The sequence below is a fragment of the Schistocerca nitens genome, chromosome 9, assembly GCF_023898315.1.
Source record: "Schistocerca nitens isolate TAMUIC-IGC-003100 chromosome 9, iqSchNite1.1, whole genome shotgun sequence".
NCBI classification, from domain to species: Eukaryota; Metazoa; Arthropoda; class Insecta; order Orthoptera; family Acrididae; genus Schistocerca; species Schistocerca nitens.
Window position 1 is genome coordinate 509,242,574 of NC_064622.1, and position 21,188 is coordinate 509,263,761.

At 39.0% G+C, this 21,188-nt stretch overlaps 1 protein-coding gene across 3 annotated transcripts in view; it reads right to left on the reverse strand.

The window, feature by feature from the left end:
- LOC126202870 (tau-tubulin kinase homolog Asator) overlaps window positions 1–21,188 on the reverse strand; it is a 624,922-nt gene that overhangs the window by 63,240 nt on the left and 540,494 nt on the right. For all 3 annotated transcript variants that reach the window (XM_049936900.1, XM_049936902.1, XM_049936901.1), the window contains 4 exons: window positions 18,786–19,040; window positions 10,532–10,715; window positions 7,834–8,265; window positions 4,859–5,065 (listed from right to left, as the gene is read on the reverse strand). In XM_049936900.1, the coding sequence (XP_049792857.1) occupies window positions 4,859–5,065; window positions 7,834–8,265; window positions 10,532–10,715; window positions 18,786–19,040 (1,078 nt within the window). The remainder of the gene's footprint in view (window positions 1–4,858; window positions 5,066–7,833; window positions 8,266–10,531; window positions 10,716–18,785; window positions 19,041–21,188) is intronic.

Genomic DNA, 21,188 nt, shown 5'->3' on the forward strand with positions numbered 1-21,188 from the left:
GACAGGAAGTGCAAAATGGCTAAGCAGGCATGGCTAGAGGGCAAATGTAAGGATGTAGAGGGTTACCTCACTAGGAGTAAGATAGATACTGCCTACAGGAACATTAAAGAGACCTTTGGAGAAAAGAGAACCACTTGTATGAATATCAAGGGCTCAGATGGAAACCCAGTTCTAAGCAAAGAAGGGAAAGCAGAAAGGTGGAAGGAGTATATAGAGGGACTATACAAGGGCGATGTTCTTGAGAACAATATTATGGAAATGGAAGAGGATGTAGATGAAGATGAAATGGGAGAGATGATACTGCGTGAAGAATTTGATAGAGCACTGAAAGACCTAAGTCGAAACAAGGCCCCGGGAGTAGACAACATTCCATTAGAACTACTGACAGCCTTGGGAGAGCCAGTCCTGACAAAACTCTACCATCTGGTGAGCAAGATGTATGAGACAGGCGAAATACCCTCAGACTTCAAGAAGAATATAATAATTCCAATCCCAAAGAAAGCAGGCGTTGACAGATGTGAAAAGTACCGAACTGTCAGTTTAATAAGTCACGGCTGCAAAATACTAACGCGAATTCTTTACAGACGAATGGAAAAACTGGTAGAAGTCGACCTCTCGGAAGATCAGTTTGGATTCCGTAGAAATATGGGAACATGTGAGGCAATACTGACCCTACGACTTATCTTAGAAGCTAGATTAAGAAAAGGCAAACCTACGTTTCTAGCATTTGTAGACTTGGAAAAAACTTTTGACAATGTTGACTGGAATAATCTCTTTCAAATTCTGAAGGTGGCAGGGGTAAAATACAGGGAGCGAAAGGCTATTTACAATTTGTACAGAAACCAGATGGCAGTTATAAGAGTAGAGGGCCATGAAAGGGAAGCAGTGGTTGGGAAGGGAGTGAGACAGGGTTGTAGCCTATCCCCGATGTTATTCAATCTGTATATTGAACAAGCAATAAAGGAAACAAAAGAAAAGTTCGGAGTAGGTATTAAAATCCATGGAGAAGAAATAAAAACTTTGAGGTTCCCCGATGACATTGTAATTCTGTCAGACAGCAAAGGACTTGGAAGAGCAGTTGAATGGAATGGACAGTGTCTTGAAAGGAGGGTATAAGATGAACATCAACAAAAGCAAAATGAGGATAATGGAATGTAGTCCAATTGGGTGATGCTGAGGGAATTAGATTAGGAAATGAGACACTTAAAGTAGTAAATGAGTTTTGCTATTTTGGGGAGCAAAGTAACTGATGATGGTCGAAGTAGAGAGGATATAAAATGTAGATTGGCAATGGCAAGAAAAGCGTTTCTGAAGAAGAGAAAATTGTTAACATCGAGTATTGATTTAAATGTCAGGAAGTCGTTTCTGAAAGTATTTCTATGGAGTGTAGCCATGTATGGAAGTGAAACATGGACGATAAATAGTTTGGACAAGAAGAGAATAGAAGCTTTTGAAATGTGGTGCTACAAAAGAATGCTGAAGATTAGATGGGTAGATCACATAACTAATGAGCAGGTATTGAATAGGATTGGGGAGAAGAGAAGCTTGTGGCACAACCTGACTAGAAGAAGGGATCGGTTGGTAGGACATGTTCTGAGGCATCAGGGGATCACCAATTTAGTATTGGAGGGCAGCGTGGAGGGTAAATATTGTAGAGGGAGACCAAGAGACGAATACACTAAGCAGATTCAGAAGGATGTAGGTTGCAGTAGTTACTGGAAGATGAAGAAGCTTGCACAGGATAGAGCAGCATGGAGAGCTGCATCAAACCAGTCTCAGGACTGAAGACCACAACAACAACAACAAGAACAACAACAATGGAAGCAAGACTAAAAATAAATAAAGACATGTTCATAGGATTTGTCAACCTGGGAAAAGCATTCAACAATGCGAACTGGTGCAAGAGGTTTGAAATTCTCACAAAAATAGAGGTAATCTATGGGGAAAGATGGGTAATATACAATATGTACAAGAGCCAAAAGGGAATAATAAGAGAGGAAATGCTCATATTAAAAAGGGTGTAACAGGGATGCATTACTACTGTTCAATCTGTACATCAAAGCAGCAATAACAGAAATAAAAGAATGGTTCAGGAATGAAATTAGAATTTAAGGTGAAGGGATGTCAATGATATGATCTGCTGATGACATTGCTATCCTGAGTGAAAGTGAAGAATAATTACATGATCTGCTGAGTGGAATGAACAGACTAATGAGTACAAAATATGAACGAGAGTAAATCGAAGAAAGGCAAAGGTAATGAAAAGTAGCAGAGAAAGGAACAGTGAGAAACTTAACATCAGGATTGATGGTCATGAAGTAGAAGAAGTTAAAGAATTCTGCTCCCTAGGTGGTTAAATAAAACCAATGATGGACAGAGCAAGGAGGAGATCAAAAGCAGACTAGCATTGGCAGAAAGGGCACTCCTGGTCAAGAGAAGTCTATTAGTATCAAACATAGGCCATAATTTGAGGAAGAAATTTTTGAGAATGTATGGTACTGAAACATGGTCTGTGGGAAACTGGAACGGAAGAGAATCAAAGCATTTGAGATTCGGCGAGAAGAATGTTGAAAATTAGGTGGACTAATAAGGTAAGGAATGAGGAGGTCCTGCACAGAATTCAAGAGGAACGGAATATGTGGGAAACACTGACAAGGAGAAGGGACAGGATGATAGGAAATCTGTTAAGATATCAGGGAATGACTTCCACAGTACTAGACGGAGCTGTAGAGGGCAAAAACTGCAGAGGAAGGCAGAGATTGGAATACATCTAGCAAATAATTGAGAACATAGGTCTGAGAGGAAGAGGAGAGGAATTTGTGGTGGGCCACATCAAACCAGTCAGAAGACTGATAAATAAATAAATAAATTTGGGTACTACACATTTCACCACATGAAGGTAAATATTGGCCAATAATTTTGATACTCTATCAGTTTTCTCACTTGTATTTCTTTTGATACCATTTGTTTGTGACAATTTTGCTTATATTTCACAAATTTTTTTGTAGTGTTAAGCAGTTTAAATAGCTAGATATTATCAACATCACAGTACTGAAGATGTTCGTGTACCAGAAAAATATTTTCCCAAACGAATGCTGTATCTTTAAGAAGACCACAAAATTGTTAAATGCTTCTCTCTTGTGATAAAAATTTAGCTATGAAACTATTCTCATTTGAAATCATAAATCCTCTCCCTTTGTATTATGTAAGATAATTGTAGTTCAGTAACTGTCACCATAGTCCATAATCATAATCATTATACTCTGACCAGGCTGTGATATAATATGGTGCTTTGTAATTAAAGACCGGACTATAATGAAACATTGGAAGTCCAACCTTCCTTCACTGCATAGACTTTTTCTGTACTGCACGAATGTCCCATGTTTTCGTTAATATTAACCCCAAAGTTGGAAGCTGGTGTTAATAAATAATAGCAGGGAAAAAAACCATCATTTTATAGTTTTTTTTTTGTGTGTTCATCATTAACATATTTTTGTGCCATCAGTGAACCGTTTGTCCTTTCATATACTCAATTACTTCTTTTATGTCATTGAGGGCTTACATCTATGAAGTAACCAAAATTTCTGTCATGTCTCTTAATTACTGTGCTATTCGAAAAAACAATTTTGGCACTTAAAACACATCAGCTGGTTATAGACTTGCTCTCTATATTTGAGTACCATCCAGCTTCTCAACATGCAAAATGGGGGTCAGATTGTGCTTGACTTTCCATCCAGGATACACAGAGATACACTGTAATGTTGATGATTTAGTTACTGAAGTTATATGATCCTACAGAGAATTTGTACAAACTGAGTAAAACTGCCACAAACTAATAGCATCAAAGTAAAATTCAATCGATAAAATTAATAAAATATGAGGCCGAACTGCTAGACGCTGCTCATCTTTTAGGAGTGAAATTTATAACAACTGCCTATAGACACTTATAAACACATATAAAAGTATACATCTGTACATGAACTTGAATAAAAAAAATGGGTAAGAACAAAATGAATGTCACTAAATCTATGGGAATGATAAAAATATGATGTGATAAAAATATACCTCTGTATTTGCTAAAAATTTTATATTTTCACAACAGAAAATTTGCTGAATGACCTCTGCACAAATTCATTTTTCTTTATAATGTGAGGGTGGGAGGTAGATGGAGGAACAAGTGATTCAATCGGTACACTGAAATATAACTTCGAAAATACTTTGGGATTTTATGAAGATAAATCATTTCCTTTCCTAATGTACCTAAAGGAAACATTTAACTTAAGATAGAGACAGATACCAGCTTAAATTGGGCACAGAAATAAATTCAGTGGCAACAAGTGAAAATTAGTGCTGGACCGGGGCTCGAACCCAAATTTCTTGCTTTACATGCGTGGTCGCCTTAAATGCTTTGGCTATCCAAGCACATTTTCTGTCCAGCCTAAATTTTCAACTTGTTGCAGACTATGTACATAGTCCACTATCCACTATCCATTATCCTCACTGCTCACAGCTTTACCCAACTGCTGTACGAGTTTGAACATAGTGTGCATCTGCACTGAAGATGTCAGCAATGACCATCAAGGCACATACAATAATTTATTTTTAAGTTTGTTAACAAAATTCACAACAGAACAGACAAGTTTTCAACCCTGGATGAATAAAGTACTAGTTTTAAAATTAATAATGTCAGCTCAGAGGGACAGCAACAGTTAAATAGGATTCTAAACTGCCAGACTAATTCTAAAAGCCCAAATCAGAGCCAGTGTATACTGCAGCAATGCTATTCCTTTATAAATGTCCATATTCTTAATATTTTGCAATAGTATTATTGGATCATCAAGCACAAAATGGAACTCACCACCGCCCCCTCGGGTGACCTGTTGTAAAGCTGACACATTGTCATCATCAATTACTGCAAACTGTGTGATGGAAGCATCGCGATTGTTGATGCGACAGCTAGGGGGGCGACTCGTGGGGCCACCAGAGTGGAAACGCCGAGACCGGTGCTCCTTGACACGCTCACGCAAAGGCTCGCGGTCTGTCGACGGAGACGAACCCAGTATACCTGTAAATAAAAGCACCATGCGTATAACTCTCAGACGTATTATGCTTTAGTTTATCTTAACTCACTCAACGATGACTAAGATTATTTGTATATTTATAATGGTTGCTCTCCTTAAGTGTGTAAAAGCATCACTATAAACAGGTTGTCGTAAATAGGTGAATTACTTTCCATATTGGAGTATCACAGGTCACGCATCAGTCAGGATTCTGGCTATTGAATCATCAACTATGAATTGGGCTTCCATAAAGTTTCTGGGCCATGAGTAACAAGACAGTTTATTGAACAACTTGAAATAATATTTGCTGACATCTGCCAAAACTGGTGATGAAATGTGGGTTCACCAAAAGGTAATGGCATACACCACAGTCAGTGACAGTGCTGTATCTAGAGTACCGGCAGCTACGGTCAGTGACTCGCCAGCACAGCAGTCCTCTGCCATGTGCTTGCTTCTGCACCGAGTCTCTCAGAATAATAAAGAACTGTTATGTTCAATGATGCTGCAGCCCCTCACAATATCCTCTAGTCTCCCTATCAACTGAAGCGAGGACACCCCAGTCAGGATTCGAGTACCTCCTGACTGATGGGAAGACAGTTCCCATCGCACGGTAGTGGTCGCTGTATGTGCTTTCCACTACAAATATGACCCATAATCAAAATGCCAGAATATAGAGTGGCAATACTCTGGATCCCCAAAGAAAAAAAAAAGAGGAAAAAAAATGCAAGTATCTAAGGTCAGCAGGAAAAGTTATGGTTCTCATTTTCTGTACTGGAATGACTATGTGACAAAAGGAACTACCATCAACAAAGAGTCTTGCCACAAATTGTTCGGAAACATCCTAAAGCCAGTAATTCACAGCAAACAATGAAGTCTGTTGATAAAGAAAGTGTTGATGTTCCATGACAACATTGTGAGAACCGTCCCCATGCCTCTCTTCTTTGTCTCACTCAATTGATAACAACACCCCTCCTTTTTTTATGACAACTTGTTGAGTAATTAATAACATTTAATTGCTGGTGGATAAAGTACAGAAAGTAAATAAGACTAAGATGGAACCGCTTATTTAATGTCTTTGTAGGCAACAGTTTTGAAATCAAAGTAACGAAACTGTGTCACCAGATTTTAATAACACCTCGCATTCTCAAATGATTCATTCTTGGGCGACATTACCTACACTTGTGCTAATGCTAAACATTATTCAAGTGTGAAACGAAACACATATTACAGAACCTTTACACTACTGACCAGCCAACTCTGAATGACAACCGAGCTACCATGTTGCACTCAAAATGAGCAACATCATATCTGATCATTGTAACTTGTTGTAAATCTTTCAATTTGGAGAATAAGTGATAATGACTTGGGACTACATCCCTTCTGTGTGGTAGATGTTGTATCACTTCCCACTGAAACTCCTGAATCAAATCCTGTATGACTCCTGCTGCACATGGACGTGCATTATTGTGAAGATGGACGACCCCACGGTCAGAGTTCTGTGTCACTTATTTCTAATGGTGCTGCAATATTATTGAAGCATCTAAAGTAGCCACTGCAGTCCCCTAATTGTGAAACCCTTATCTTCTTGGACTTTTGTTTCAGTTCTCACTTTGAGTCTGTCAGTCACCACTGAGGACCAGCCCAAGTGATATTTGTCACGAAGATTGTTCCACTCACTGTTAAACACAATACACAAATTCTGAACTGACACTTTGTTCATCGCTTTACCATAAACCTCAGCTATCTATTTATAAATTTCAATGGGTTGGACTTTATGTGCATTTTAAAAGCTTATAACACTATGTATCTCACACTTGGCAGGATCATCAATTTTGTTAGACATTTTAAAATTGCAAAGCTAAGCAGTAATCAACCATATCAGATCATAGCTCCTGCCAAACTGAATTGGATGAGTACCAAGGTCAGTGGTTAGTCAGCAGTAGTAGTGGTGGTGGTGGTGGTGGTGGTGGTGGTGGTGGTGGAGGAGAGGTGGGAATGTGGTCACATGTCAAAAAAAAACATCCTTTACTTTTCAAATGACCTTACTATTTTGTGGTAACGTCACAATGTGCACCCACACATGGCTCACAGGAATATTTAAACCATCACGAAATTGGGTTGCGAGTTGCTGGAACACCCTCCATACAGCCCAAGTTTCACTGCCCCGCAACTTCAATTTGTTTGAGTCACTTGAGGCTGTTTTCCGAGGTCATCGAGTTTCCAATGCTTTGCACTTTCGAAGTCACTGAGTTTCCTCGGGTCTGGAGAAGAAGAAAGCAGTGAAAAGTGGCTATGTGACCAACCAAAACACGACTACTTGACAAGAATACACAAGCTTGTAGACCACTGTACCGAGTGCTTTGAAAGGAAGGAGAATACGTTTTGTACCATCATTTTTTTGTAAATACATTGTAGTATTCTTCCATGTAGATATATCCCAACTTTCCCAGTATATCCAGTATATAGACAGGTTATAGAGGTCGGTGCAAAGTTAAAATTATTTAGAAGTATTAGATAAATACTATCAAAATAAACTCTGCATAAAGCTCTGCTGGTTAGTCTTTTAGTACATGCCAACTGCAAGCTCAGTGCTGTTTCTATTTAGTGAGTAATGTTTTACCCTCACAGGCATACTTACCTGTATATTCCATTACAAATTTTCTGTCAGTTTACATCTTTGATCATAACAGCTGTAAGAAGTTTGGTGAGAAAATCTGTTTATGTTTAAACATTTCACTGGTGGCAAGATTTCAACACAGCAGTACATACAAACCTTTAGCCGAGTCGTACGCATAATAAGATCCATCAGGCTCAGTAGTCGGGTGCGCAGATATGCGGGGGCTGGGCAGCTCGGGTGCAGTCTGGACGAGTGGAGGCGGCGGTGGAGGCAGGTCCTGCACGCAGGTGGCAGGAGCAGTCACGACACGGACTCTGCCGCCACTCGTGCGTGGACCTGAGCCTGCAGGTGAGGCGGAACCAGAAGGAACCGTGACTGCCTGTTTCTGCTGTTTCTGAGTGTCAGAGTTGCTACGAGCAGATGCCATGACGGCATCTCCCTCGTAGTCGACCGCGTGCTCTGCGGCATCCGGCTGCTGCCCGTGGTCCTGCTGTGGTTTGAGCTGTTCCTGTTGGTGCTTCCTCCTCTCCTTCTCATCAGCTGCAGCCACAGAAACAGCGCGTCTCTGTTGCTGCTTCTTTGGAGATGCTGTGAATGTAATTTAAAAACATTATATGAGGTGTTGACTCATATCCCCCAAAAATGCATATGAATATTCTTACTATAAAAGTATGAAAGGAAATTTATCTGCTATTCATCAAAAACAATCTCATCTAGTGTTTTTTTAAAAGATATAGAAAGCGCGAGCGAATAACTTATGATTTGCATTAGGTTTTTGGCCACTGTCATCTTAAAGGAAAGTCTAATGACCTCAACATTGAGAGCATAAGCTCAGACTGTTTCAATGATGGGGTAGGAAATTGGCTGTGCCCTTTTAAAGGATCCATCCGGGCACTTGCCTGGAGCCACATAGAGAAATTACGGAAAACCTAAATATGGATGGCCAGATGCAGATTTGAGCCATTGTCCTCCCAAATATGAGTAAGTTCTTGAATGGGCTAGGAAATATTATAGAGAAAATGTAAATGGCTAAGTTTACACAATGGGTAATCTATAAATATCACCTGTGGCCAATCTGAGTATCATTAACTCTGTTCATGTGTCCATATTAAACTCAAACACTGATGTCTCTCTCTGTACCACATTGCAACTTATGAACTGAGGAAATAGAAGTGAGAAGAGGAAGAAGGAAATAGTTTGGAAAATTATTTGAGTTGAATGGAAGGACTTTTATGATAGTCCAGGACATCTGTGCACACAGAGCCAGAGCCAGAGCCAGAGCAAACTTCTTTCAGAAAGGACATACACGAACCATAGCCTGTTCTGCTTACTATCATATTTTACAATGAGAGGAGACCAGCTGCCTGGAAAATTCCTCTTAAATTGCAGTGTTTCTTGACATAAAACTGAGCACAGAACTATTACATTCAGCATCTTAGTAACACACTACTGGCTATTAAAATTCCTACCCCACGAAGATGTGCTACAGATGTGAAATTTAACCGACAGGAAGAAAATGCTGCGATATGCAAATGATTAGCTCTTCAGAGCATTCACACGAGGTTGGCGCCGGTGTCGGCACCTACAACGTGCTGACATGCGGAAAGTTTCCAACCGATTCCTCATACACAAACAGCAGTTGACCAACGTTGCCTGGTGAAACGTTGTTGTGATGCCTCGTGTAAGGAGGAGAAATGGGTACTATCACGTTTCCAACTTTGATAAAGGTCGGATTGTGGCCTATCGCGATTGCGGTTTATCGTATCGCGACATTGCTGCTAGCGTTGTTCGAGATCCAATGGAATCGGTGGGTTCAGGAGGGTAATACGGAATGCCGTGCTGGATCCCAACGGCCTCATATCACTAGCAGTCGAGATGACAGGCATCTTATCCGCATGGCTGAAATGGTTCGTGCAGCCACATCTCGATCCCTGAGTCAACAGATGGGGACGTTTGCAAGACAACAACCATCTCCACGAACAGTTCGACGACGTTTGCAGCGGCATGGACTATCAGCTCGGAGACCATGGCTGCGGTTACCCTTGACACTGAATCACAGACAGGAGCACCTGCGATGGTGTGCTCAACGACAAACCTGGGTGCACGAATGGCAAAACGTCATTTTTTTGGATGAATCCAGGTTGTGTTTACAGCATCATGATGGTCACATCCGTGTTTGGTGTCATTGCAGTTAACCCCCATTGGAATCCTGTATGCATCGTCACCATACTGGCTTATCACCCGGCGTGATGGTATGGGGTACCATTGGTTACACGTCTCAGTCACCTCTTGTTCGCATTGACGGCACTTTGAACAGTGGACATTACATTTCAGATGTGTTACGACTCGTGGCTCTACCCTTCATTCAATCCCTGCGAAACCCTACATTTCAGCAGGATAATGTACGACCTATGTTGCAGGTCCTGTACGGGCCTTTCTGGAAACAGAAAATGTTCGACTGCTCCCATGGCCAGCACATTCTCCAGATCTCTCACCAATTGAAAACGTCTGGTCAATGGTGGCTGAGCAACTGGCTCGTCACAATACACCAGTCACTACTCTTGATGAACAGTGGTATCGTGTTGAAGCTGCTTGGGCAGTTGTACCTGAACACGCCATCCAAACTCTGACTCAATGCCCAGGCATATCAAGGCCATTATTACGGCCAGAGGTGGTTGTTCTGGGTACTGATTTCTCAGGATCTATGCACCCAAATTGCGTGAAAATGTAATCACATGTCAGTTCTAGTATAATATATTTGTCCAATGAATACCCATTTATCATCTGCACTACTTCTTGGTGTAGCAATTTTAATGGCCAGTAATGTATATCTCAGCACAAATTAGTTACACACCTTGTACTGCCATATTTGTGTCAGCACCTTGGTTCATTGCCTGATTAGCAGCCAATGTTGCATTACAGTTCTTGTCTATTACCAACTTATCACGCTCTCTATTTGTCTCCGTTACTAGAGGAGATGTCTGCTCTCCGTGCAAGTGACGCCTTCGTCGACATACACCTTCATAATCGAGCTGTGCCTGTTTAACAAAGACAGAAATTAAATTATTATACTTGTTCATTGATGTAAGCTGTTCATTAAACATTCAGACAAATATATAGTTTACTTCATGCAGTTAGTTACTTTCCATAACTACTAAAATTAACCAGTCATTCAAGTTAGGACATGGGCTCACACTGTGTGCCTCCTTATAATATGTCTAGGTGTTCCTTGTCTCAAATTATGAGGTCTTATAAGATTTCGAAGTGAAATTTACACTTCAAAATGCACATGGGCAGACAATAGAGTGTAATTAGGGCCAAGAGACCTTGTTCTCCACTAAAGAAGCTATATAAGCCATATCTTGCACTAGATCTGATTTTTATGAATTGTAGGAACCAAAGGAGATTGAAAGATGTGAGAGGGAAATCCACAGAGCTACAGAAAACCGTACACAATAGCTTCTCTCCCACTCATTTCCCTTACGTGATTTTAAAACTGAAATATTCAATTATGTTCATCTGAAAGTGGAAACATATATACTTTTTTTACATTTAAAGAAATTTTGAAGTATGTTATGTAGGAAGGTCCTAGACTGAAAAAGTTTTTAACACTGGAAGGCTTCAACAGTCATGACAACTATAACAGTAATTTAGTCCATTTAATACACATAACTTCCATCTGGCACACAAAATCATTTTCATATTTCAAGTAATGTAAGTAATATATTAATAGGTGTTACAGAGGATACAGTAAGCTCATGTTAAACAGCAACAAGCCACAGCTGAGCAGAGTCAAATTCTATAAATATTCCATAAATACATTTTCATTCCTTTAGCTGGCAAAGAATTTTAGTCATCACTGTTTAGCTGTAATATACATGGTACCACGTGTCAGTAACGGAGTAATATTATAGCCTACAGGTACAGTAAGTCATATGCGCATTGTGAAATGTTTCACATTTGGAGAGGAGGATATTAAAATTCTTATCATGTTATAGGGAACACCTGACAGTTGGGTATTCATAATAAATAAGTCATCAAATGAGCAGTATCAAATTTATTGAGTAATTTATCTAAAAACAAAGATGATGTGACTTACCGAACGAAAGCGCTGGCAGGTCGGTAAGTCACATCATCTTTGTTTTTAGATATATTTTTCCCACGCGGAATGTTTCCCTCTATTTTATTGAGTAATTTAGTATACATGGTGGATTATTAATTGTGTAATTTCTGGAAACCTGTTTCCGCAACTGATATAGTATGTTCTGTGTTATTAAAAATTGAGAAAAATACTGGAAGTAAGGCAAAAAGATTTAGCTCTTCTATCAGTAAACACACAGCTATCAAATAATTCTGGATAATATCATTACAGACTAAGCACCTCTCAAAACAGACATTTCAGTTGCCAGTCAGCACATACTTTGTAGTTTAGAGCTTACACCTGAAATTGGAAAATTAGTGTTGTTTTTCATTCACATATATACATACAGGGCTACTGGGACAACACTATGTTTTTGTCTCTTTATTGCAAGTAATCTAAAAAAGCTGTGGACCACATAATGAATCACCATCATACTTGGCGACTCAATGGACTGTCCTATACTCAGCTTCAAGAAGGTTTCGTCGATATTTCTGCACAGAAGCCTGACCGCGAACAACCGTTAGTGTTTGGTCAGTAAGTTCCAGCAAACTGAAAATGTTTGTGATGATAAATGTACTGTGTGGTGCAGTGTCACTGGGAACTGTAGCGACCATATGACAGGCTATCGAGCAGAGACCAAAAGCGATGATACGGTGTCTCAGCTGAGAATGTGGCATCCCAAAATCTATTGTCTAGCAAAACTTCCACACCATACAGTACAAAAAGGCTTGTCACAAATGAACCTAAGCACTGTGTGGCATGCATGCCCACATGCCATGACTAAATTGAGATAGTAAACAATGAGTGTTTGTTCAGTGCTGGGGCTATCTTTCGCACCCACGGCCTCGTCCGTCACCACAACAGCAGGATACAGGCCAACAGAACCACACATCGCCACAGAACTGGAATGTAACACTCGAAAGGTAAATGTATGGCTGGGCCTCACCTGACACTGTGTTTAGGATCCATTTTTCTTTGCCAAAGCAACAGTCACATCAACATCGCACCTGGATGTGCTCGTGCAGTTCCCGTAATCCAAATGGTTTGCTGACAACATTCTAGATTTGGTGGTGTTTCAATAGAACTGCACCCTACTAAACTCCATACACATTGCGCATATTTACTTCGATGAGACATTTCCAGGATACCAGATCTGACAAGGATTGCCATGGTTACAGGCAGCACGCTTGCTCGATGTCACATCCTTGGACTTCTTCAAAAGGTGTCACATTAAGAGTCAGGTGTATATGGTGAAGATTAGGGATTTGCAGCACCCCCATGAATGCATTTTGGCAGTGATGTTTACAACTACCCCAGAAATTGGTATTTTTGGGTGCACCGAGGGGAGAAAGCTAGTCTGCTTAGATGTTGTTGTTGTTGTTGTTGTTGTTGCTGTCGTCCTCTTCAGTGCAAAGACTGGTTTGATGCAGCTCTCCATGCTTCTCTATCCTGTGCAAGCCTATTCATCTTCAAGTAACTACTGCACCCTGCATCCTTCCGAATCTGCTTACAGTATTCATCTCTTTGTCTCTCTCTATGATTTTACCCCCGCCCCCCCACACACACATACATACACACTTCCCTTCAGTACTAAATCAATGATCACTTGATGCCTCAGAATGTATCCTACCAACCGATCCGTTCTTGTCGTCGGGTTGTACCAAAAATTTCTTTTCTCCCCAACTCTATTTAGTACCTCCTCATTAGTTACGTGATCTACCCACCTAATCTTCAGCATTCTTTTGTAGCACCACATCTCAAAAGCTTCTATTCTCTTCTTGTCTACAATGTTTATCATCCATGTTTCACCTCCACACATGGCTACACTCCTTACAAATATTTTCGGGAAGGACCTCATGACACTTAAATCTATACTCTACGTTTACAAATTTCTCTTCTTCAGGAACATTTTTCTTGCTATTGCCAATCTATATTTTATATCCTCCCTACTTCGCCCATCATCAGTTATTTTGCTTCCCAAATAGCAAAACTCATCTACTACTTGAAGTGTCTCATTTCCTAATCTAATTTCTTAAGGATAACCAGACTGAATTCGACTACATTCCATTATCCTCATTTTGCTTTTGTTGATGTTCATCTTATATCCTCCTTTCAAGACACTGTCCATTGTGTTCACCTGCTCTTCCAAGTCCTTTGCTGTCTTATGTCATCGGCAAACCTCAAAGTTTAAAGTTTATTTCTTCTCCCTGGAGTTTAATTCCTATTCTGCTCAGATATAGAGAGCAATTGTGTTAAACGGCAGTGATTACATCAAACTATAGTGTTTTTTTCCACATTACATCCATATTGTAAACACTTCATTCGAATTCAAGTGCTCCTTCAAAGAAACTGTTAGGAACTTCTCGGGCACACTGTATTTTAAGAAATCATTAGACAGAATTGCTGAAATGTGCAGCACTACTGACAGACATGTAAAAGTAAGTGAGACACACCGTCCAGCTTTTGGATCTAGTAGTTCCTTCCTTGGGTAGCAGAATAGGATAGGTTACTGTAGGCTACAAAGAAAGGGAAGGCGAATCTTCCCTCCTGCATCTTTGTCTACACTAATCTCACTGCAGACTGATTCCTCTCATCCTCGCATCTCAATGATCTGCACATCCTTTACAACCTGTAGTAAACTAAACCTCTCTCCCACCTGAGAAAAGAATTATTAGTTCAGAAAGCTATGTAGTGTGTCACTTTTGATTTTAGGTGTCTGTATCAGCAGTATTACACACTTCGCCCACTGATGGTAAGCACTGGCCAGGATTTCTGTCGCATAATTTATTAGATATGCTTTTTGTATTATTTTCTAGCAGTGTGAGATTGAAGGCAATTGTATGCAAGTAGTCAAATCATAAGACATTGCAGGTATGCTGGGGGCACAGTCCTATGGACTTGTGCTCCACTAAAACCCAGGGGAAGATATCCCTCAAGAGTACACTGCAGCACAATATGAGGAGAGACTTGCTTTTTTTCCTCGGTGCAAATTGAGGGTGGGAGCACAGATGCCTAGTAAAGAATATAAGTAAGTAATTTTTCATGTCGCAAAACCAGAGAAGAGAAAGACAGTATCAAAATTGTAAATGCGAGAGTACATAACCTAAGAGAGACAACCGAGAAAGGGAAACTACTTACAGAGGATCAATGTCTGAATGTCTGTGTTGGAAATTTATGCTCTTCTTCATGCTTAATGAATGTCATTGCAAAATAAAATTTATCATTTTCTGATATTATTGAGATAGTGAACAAATCAACAGTGTGGCATACGTTAATGCTTTCTTACTGAGTTTGCTTCTAATGTACTGTACATGAGAACATGTCTTTTAGAGGTTGATATGGTTATGAATGTAGTCACATGCTATATGTCTTGTTTTAAAGATAAATTTTGTCAGTATAATTCCTGGAGGCATATCATTCTCTCAATAATTCATAATTACCTCAAAGTACATAGTTTCTTGAAACCACCAACAAATAAAGTCTGGACAGTTTTATCATTTACAAAGTGAAACTGTGATTGCATAGTCTTTTGGAAAAACTCAAGGAGAGTATAATATTTACATACTGTACTAAAGTTCTCGCTGTTTGTAATCACAGCACATTTATATGATGTATTTTTGAGAATTAATGGCACAAAATAGTCCCCTCCAATTATACTGTTTGCTGTAAAGTTGCAATGTGAATTTTTTCTTCATTAAGTTATGTGATAAACATTGTCACCACTATCCCCTACGACATTTCAGTACCTGAATGAACTTGCCTCAACTTAATGTTTATCTTATTTTTTGTCTCCATCTTTCCATGTTTTTTTTTTTTTTATTTTTTATTTTTCCAATTCTGGCATATACTCATCCACTCTTTTCACTGTATCTGTTGTACACAATTTGTCACTCCATTTTGTAATCAGTCTTATCAGTTCCAAATTGCTCTCCTGTATCTTTCAATTAATTATTTTCTCCATTACCAACATATCTGGTGTGTAACTGGCTAGCAGAACATACATCATGTATCATTCTTTTACTTTTTAATAAGTATTTCTGTGTTATATAGCAATTATATTAAAGTATCTGTCTGTTTGCACTTGTTTATGTAATTCTTACTAACTCTTTTTACTCTTCTCTCCCTGACTGTCTCATATATGAGATTTACACACTTATTTCAAATGATCAACACTGCTCCCAATTTTAATCCTTCATTCAAATATCCTACTTTCATCACTGAAATGTAATGTGAACTAAAAACTATCTAGACATATCAAAATAATATGGCTTTTGGAGTGTGTTTCACAGCTTATCTGTATGCATGCCACACTGACCATCACCAAACTTCTGTTCTGAAATTTATTTTTCTGTTAATGTCCAAGAGCTGCTGGAATCCTTCCTGAAAATTATGAAAAACTAAGAACTCTGATATACATGTAGTTTTCACAGTTTATCAGTAAAATCTCATATGCAAGCCTATTTTTGGCTGGTTTAGTTCTTTCTTCTCCTCCCCCTATCAACATTATCTGATATATCAAACAATGGAAAATCCAGAATGGAATGTAACAATACTAGAGAAGGAAAGTTGCTGCTCGCCATATAGCGGAGATGCTGAGTCGCGATAGGCACAACAAAAAGATTCACACACAATTATAGCTTTCGGCCATTAAGGCCTTTGTCAGCAGTAGACACACACACACACACACACACACACACACACACAAACGCAACTTGCACACACGTCTGCAGTCAACATTTCACTGCCCGCCACTCCCACCATACTATCCCTCCCCCTCCCTGCCCCAGCCTCCTCCTTACCCCCACCCAGTTGCCGCTCCCATCATGCTGCAGACTGCAGATGTGTGTGCAAGTTGTGTGCATTTGCGTGCGCGCGCGCGCGTGCGTGTGCGTGTGCGTCTCTACTGCTGACAAAGGCCGAAAGCTATGATTGTGTGAATCTTTTTATTTTGCCTATCACAACTCAGCATCTCTGCTATATGGTGAATAGCAACTTTCCTTCTTTTGTATTGTTACATTATCTAATATACTTTTATCTGTCTGCAGATATGTCATTTATCACATCGAAACTGATCAGTAGGTACGCAAAAACAAAAGATTTCCAGGATATATGCATACTTGTAATTGCTCACAATGAGATAAAAATGGTAACTTCTTTTTACAATATTTAACTCATAATTGTTTCAGAATAGCATGAGATTTTTATGCATTATCAACTGTCTTTCTCTGAACTTTTCTTCAAATATGTCTTATGAAAAATATATAACACAGCTGTACACACTAAAAGTAATGGAGTATTTGAGGCTTGCAGCACGACACACACTTATTGAATCAACAAAATATGCCAAATTTACTTACATTACATACAATTGCTCTTCTTCAGCCATGATAATATCCAATATGCATCTTGAAAGACACTTGACTTTAACTCAGAGAGTAACAAAAACCAACAAATTACCACAACAATGGAAACAGCTTTGAAGGCATTATGTGCTCTTGATAATGATAATAATAAAACCAGATGATGTAAAGAGCACTAAACAATATTGTCCCAAACTGTGATAGCAGTATGTCTTCGGCTTTTTATGTTCTACCAAAATTTCAGCATTTATGCTATACCTCAAAGAAGCAATTACAAATTAATGGCTAACTGAAAAGCATGGTGTGCTTTTCGTTGCATCGGTACGATTCCTAACTACTACATTCTGCATTGTTTCACAACATCCATTACAAAGAGCCAAAAGCGCATCCATTACAAAGAGCCAAAAGCATTAACCATTTACAGCATCACATTATGCAACTCCTTTCTTTCCCAGTAATACAGTAAACAAACAATACACTGAAAAGCAGAAAGACAACTAATAACTTTCTGATGTCAGTCACATTACAGGAATTCCACATACATATAACAGCTGTTACAAAATTCCTAAATAAGAAAGGTCAGTTATCAAAAATATTGTAGGTGACATGCTAGCCTTATGAGAACAAAGCAAGTCATAACAAAAAGACATGTTCATAATCTGAACATTTTTCTTTGCAAGTGAGAAAACTTACTTTCCTTATGTGCACAACACTTACCACAATATTTGAAAAACATCTTTCAGGATGGTCATCTTTGGCAGACTAGGCAAGTTAAATATTAACATAAGGTAGAAATAGTCTCAAAAATAAATAAATCTAATATCTTAGCTACTTCTGCAATTTAAAACGCAGGTTAATAAACAAAATGCAAAATAAATGGGGACAATGTTATTTATATACAGCAGAGTGTATTCAATAATAGTAGAATAGAAATGCCCTCTGCGTACAAGAACTGAAACTAGAAATAAATGGATGGAAGACAGTTAATTGCTCTCAAAGATATCTGGAATTTCAAGAAAAGAGGAGGTACAAAAAGTAATTAAAACCCTAAGAACACGGGAGAAAAAAAACTATACATAATGCTAATGGCATTAAGCAGGCACAGCAAAAAGTCATTTTCAAAGATCTAAGATGAAAAATAAAAGTACACTGATCTGACAGTAGAGAAAAAGTGTTAAAGGGTTGTGCACATGTTATGAAAGTAATAACACAGTGACAGTGACATAACTATACTGTTTTGCAGACAGATAATCATAGGTGGAAAACACTACTCATGTTATGAAAAGAAAACAGCCAGAAATGGATATACATCACTATAGCTACAGGATCTACAGTTTTGCAAATTTTGCAAGCATAAGAACAGAAGTCATTAAAGCAACTACTAAAGCTGGGAAAACACATTTGAAAGGCCCTCATATTTATTTATAGACTACATAACAACACTGGAAAATTCAAAACAGAGATGGAAGTACACAAGACGCCTCACAACTACAGGTAAGGTCATCACAGCAGGAACCGTAAGCATATCACAGGTCTAGCTACTCCTCTAAACTGATCAAACTGTAATAGTAGGAGCACAGTTGCTGGCCACAAGGGTGTATGTTCACCTCAAGCTCCCTCCTGTTGTCCGGCTCAATGTTCTCCTGATTATTGTCGAGGCTGGTGATGAGGTTATCCTCCAGCATGTTGTCAGTAATGCGGGGAGCAGTCTGGCCGGTCGTCTGGGGCCGTGACACGATTGCCGGCGTGTTGGATATCTGTGGCGGGATCGTGTCTGGCACTGGCACCTTCTCCCAGTCGTAAGGATCCGTTTCCTTCACTCCACGACGCTTCATACACCGTTCAAACAGGCCGATCAGCATCTGAAAAATGAATACAATGTACACAAAAAATTCAAAAACAGACTAGTACATAATAGAATTATCATTAGTATTTCAACTTTGAATTGCTTCATTACTTCAAGTATTCATCTCATTCAGCTTTCATTCATTCCCTCATTTATTCATTCATTCATCATGTTCTGCAGATCCCATCAAATAAGAAACATTCAGAGATGTGAAATTAGTCAGGGTATTCATTAACACAGGACAAAAACATCATGAGGTCCAGTTGAAATCAGACTTCTTTTAAGACTGGTTACTCTCTAACTATGAAAAAATGATACGAAGGTGGGTGAAATTGCCCAAAACCACTCAGTTTAAAACAATACAAAAACACAGTGTCTGAATGACAGAAAATAAGCCTATTTTGATAAAAGCATATCTTGCAGAGGTATCTTCAAACAGTTTGGAATGTAAGTGTGTGCACTTACTTTCCAAAACATATGCTCCGTCACTGTACTTTTTCTTTTGTTGTTGATAAAGTATAAAAATCAATTTCAATCTAAACACATATCTTACAACTACAATACAAGAAACAAAAACAATTTTCATGAAGACTTTGTCTCCTCATATAGGGCCACAATTATGGTTCTACAATCTGGTGCAAGAAAGTTTTCTAGCACCCATCAGACATAATGCAAGAAATTGGGATACACACACACACACACACACACACACACACACACACACACGTGATGCATTTGCTTCAGTGGAGAGAGAGAGAGAGAGAAAGAGAGAGAGAGAGAGAGAGAGAGAGAGAGAGAGAGAGAGAGTTGTCTATTTCTGACAAAGGCCTTGCTGGCCGAAAGCTCACTTTCTGAGACACTTTATTGTTGCACCTATCTGCAACTCAGCATCTCCGCTTTATGGGTAATAGAAACTATCCTTTTCATATTGTTACATTTCATCCTGAATTTTTCATTGTTTAATGAGAATATATAATTTTCATTTTTAACAGCTGCCTGTCTGTTATAATTATTTATTCCACGTTCGTGACAACTTCTCTTTTACGATGGGACTTACGCTACATTATGGCTGAATGTGACGCAGCATGTGTAGGTTGTTGTCTATGGACAGGTTACTCCTGTAACCAAAATTGCAGATCTGAAGATGGTTCTAGAGGAACCGAAACTGGTCATTTGAATAAACATTTTTTGCAATCAAGACGGATTATAAATAACATTGGAGGACAGAAACTACAGGTGTACATATGAAGAATGTGTTAACTACTACTTTGCCCAATATAATTTCAGGATAATCACTTCAGAACTGGCAGTTTTCTTCTTACAGGTTTCTTGCAGTTTATCACAGTTTTAATCTTTCTGAAAAACTTGAACTAAATCAGTGAATAAAGCTCTGAATTACACAGTATTCAATTACTGTAAGTATTTAAGTGTGGCTAGCCACAAGATAAGAGTGGTAGTCATCACTACCAATTCTGAAAATTACTGACCTTCCCTTATTGCTCAGGAAGACTATTTCAAAATAAAGGACTCAAATTACTGAACAGCCCCCAGATTAGAAACTTTAGATGTGGTATGTGGGGGTCTCTCTCAGCTATTACTATTAGTAAGTATTCTTTTCATTGGTGGTATTCTACACGATTTTTTAGTTTATTACCAATCTGGGAAAAAGCAGTCAACAGTCGGCGAGGGACAATTTTGAAATGCCTTTACTATTTGGTGAATAGTTACCTTTACCCCTAAATTATTTACTTTCTGCCAGGACTTTCCATTACCATATCAATGAAGCAAATGTTTAGCAGGAGGTGGACACATACAGAATAGGACAATTACAAACTGAGGTCTCGGATGATGTCCTCCATCAGAGAGTAAACACATACAGACCTCACACAGTCACTGACGCTTTTGGTACTGACTGCACACTTTTACTCGGATCACGAGCAGACGATTCTGGAACAGAAGCCTGGGAGATCTGGATATGCAAGGTTAGAGTAGCAATGATTACTGGACTGGTGGAAAATTAATAGCTGGATATCTTTGAGAACATAAAGGCTGCAGCTAGGGAAGTGGATTTTGATATACAGCTAGGGAAGTGGATTTTGATATACAGGCAACTGGGAAGGTAAGTGGAAGTCGTACACACTGATATGACAAATGTCACAGGATA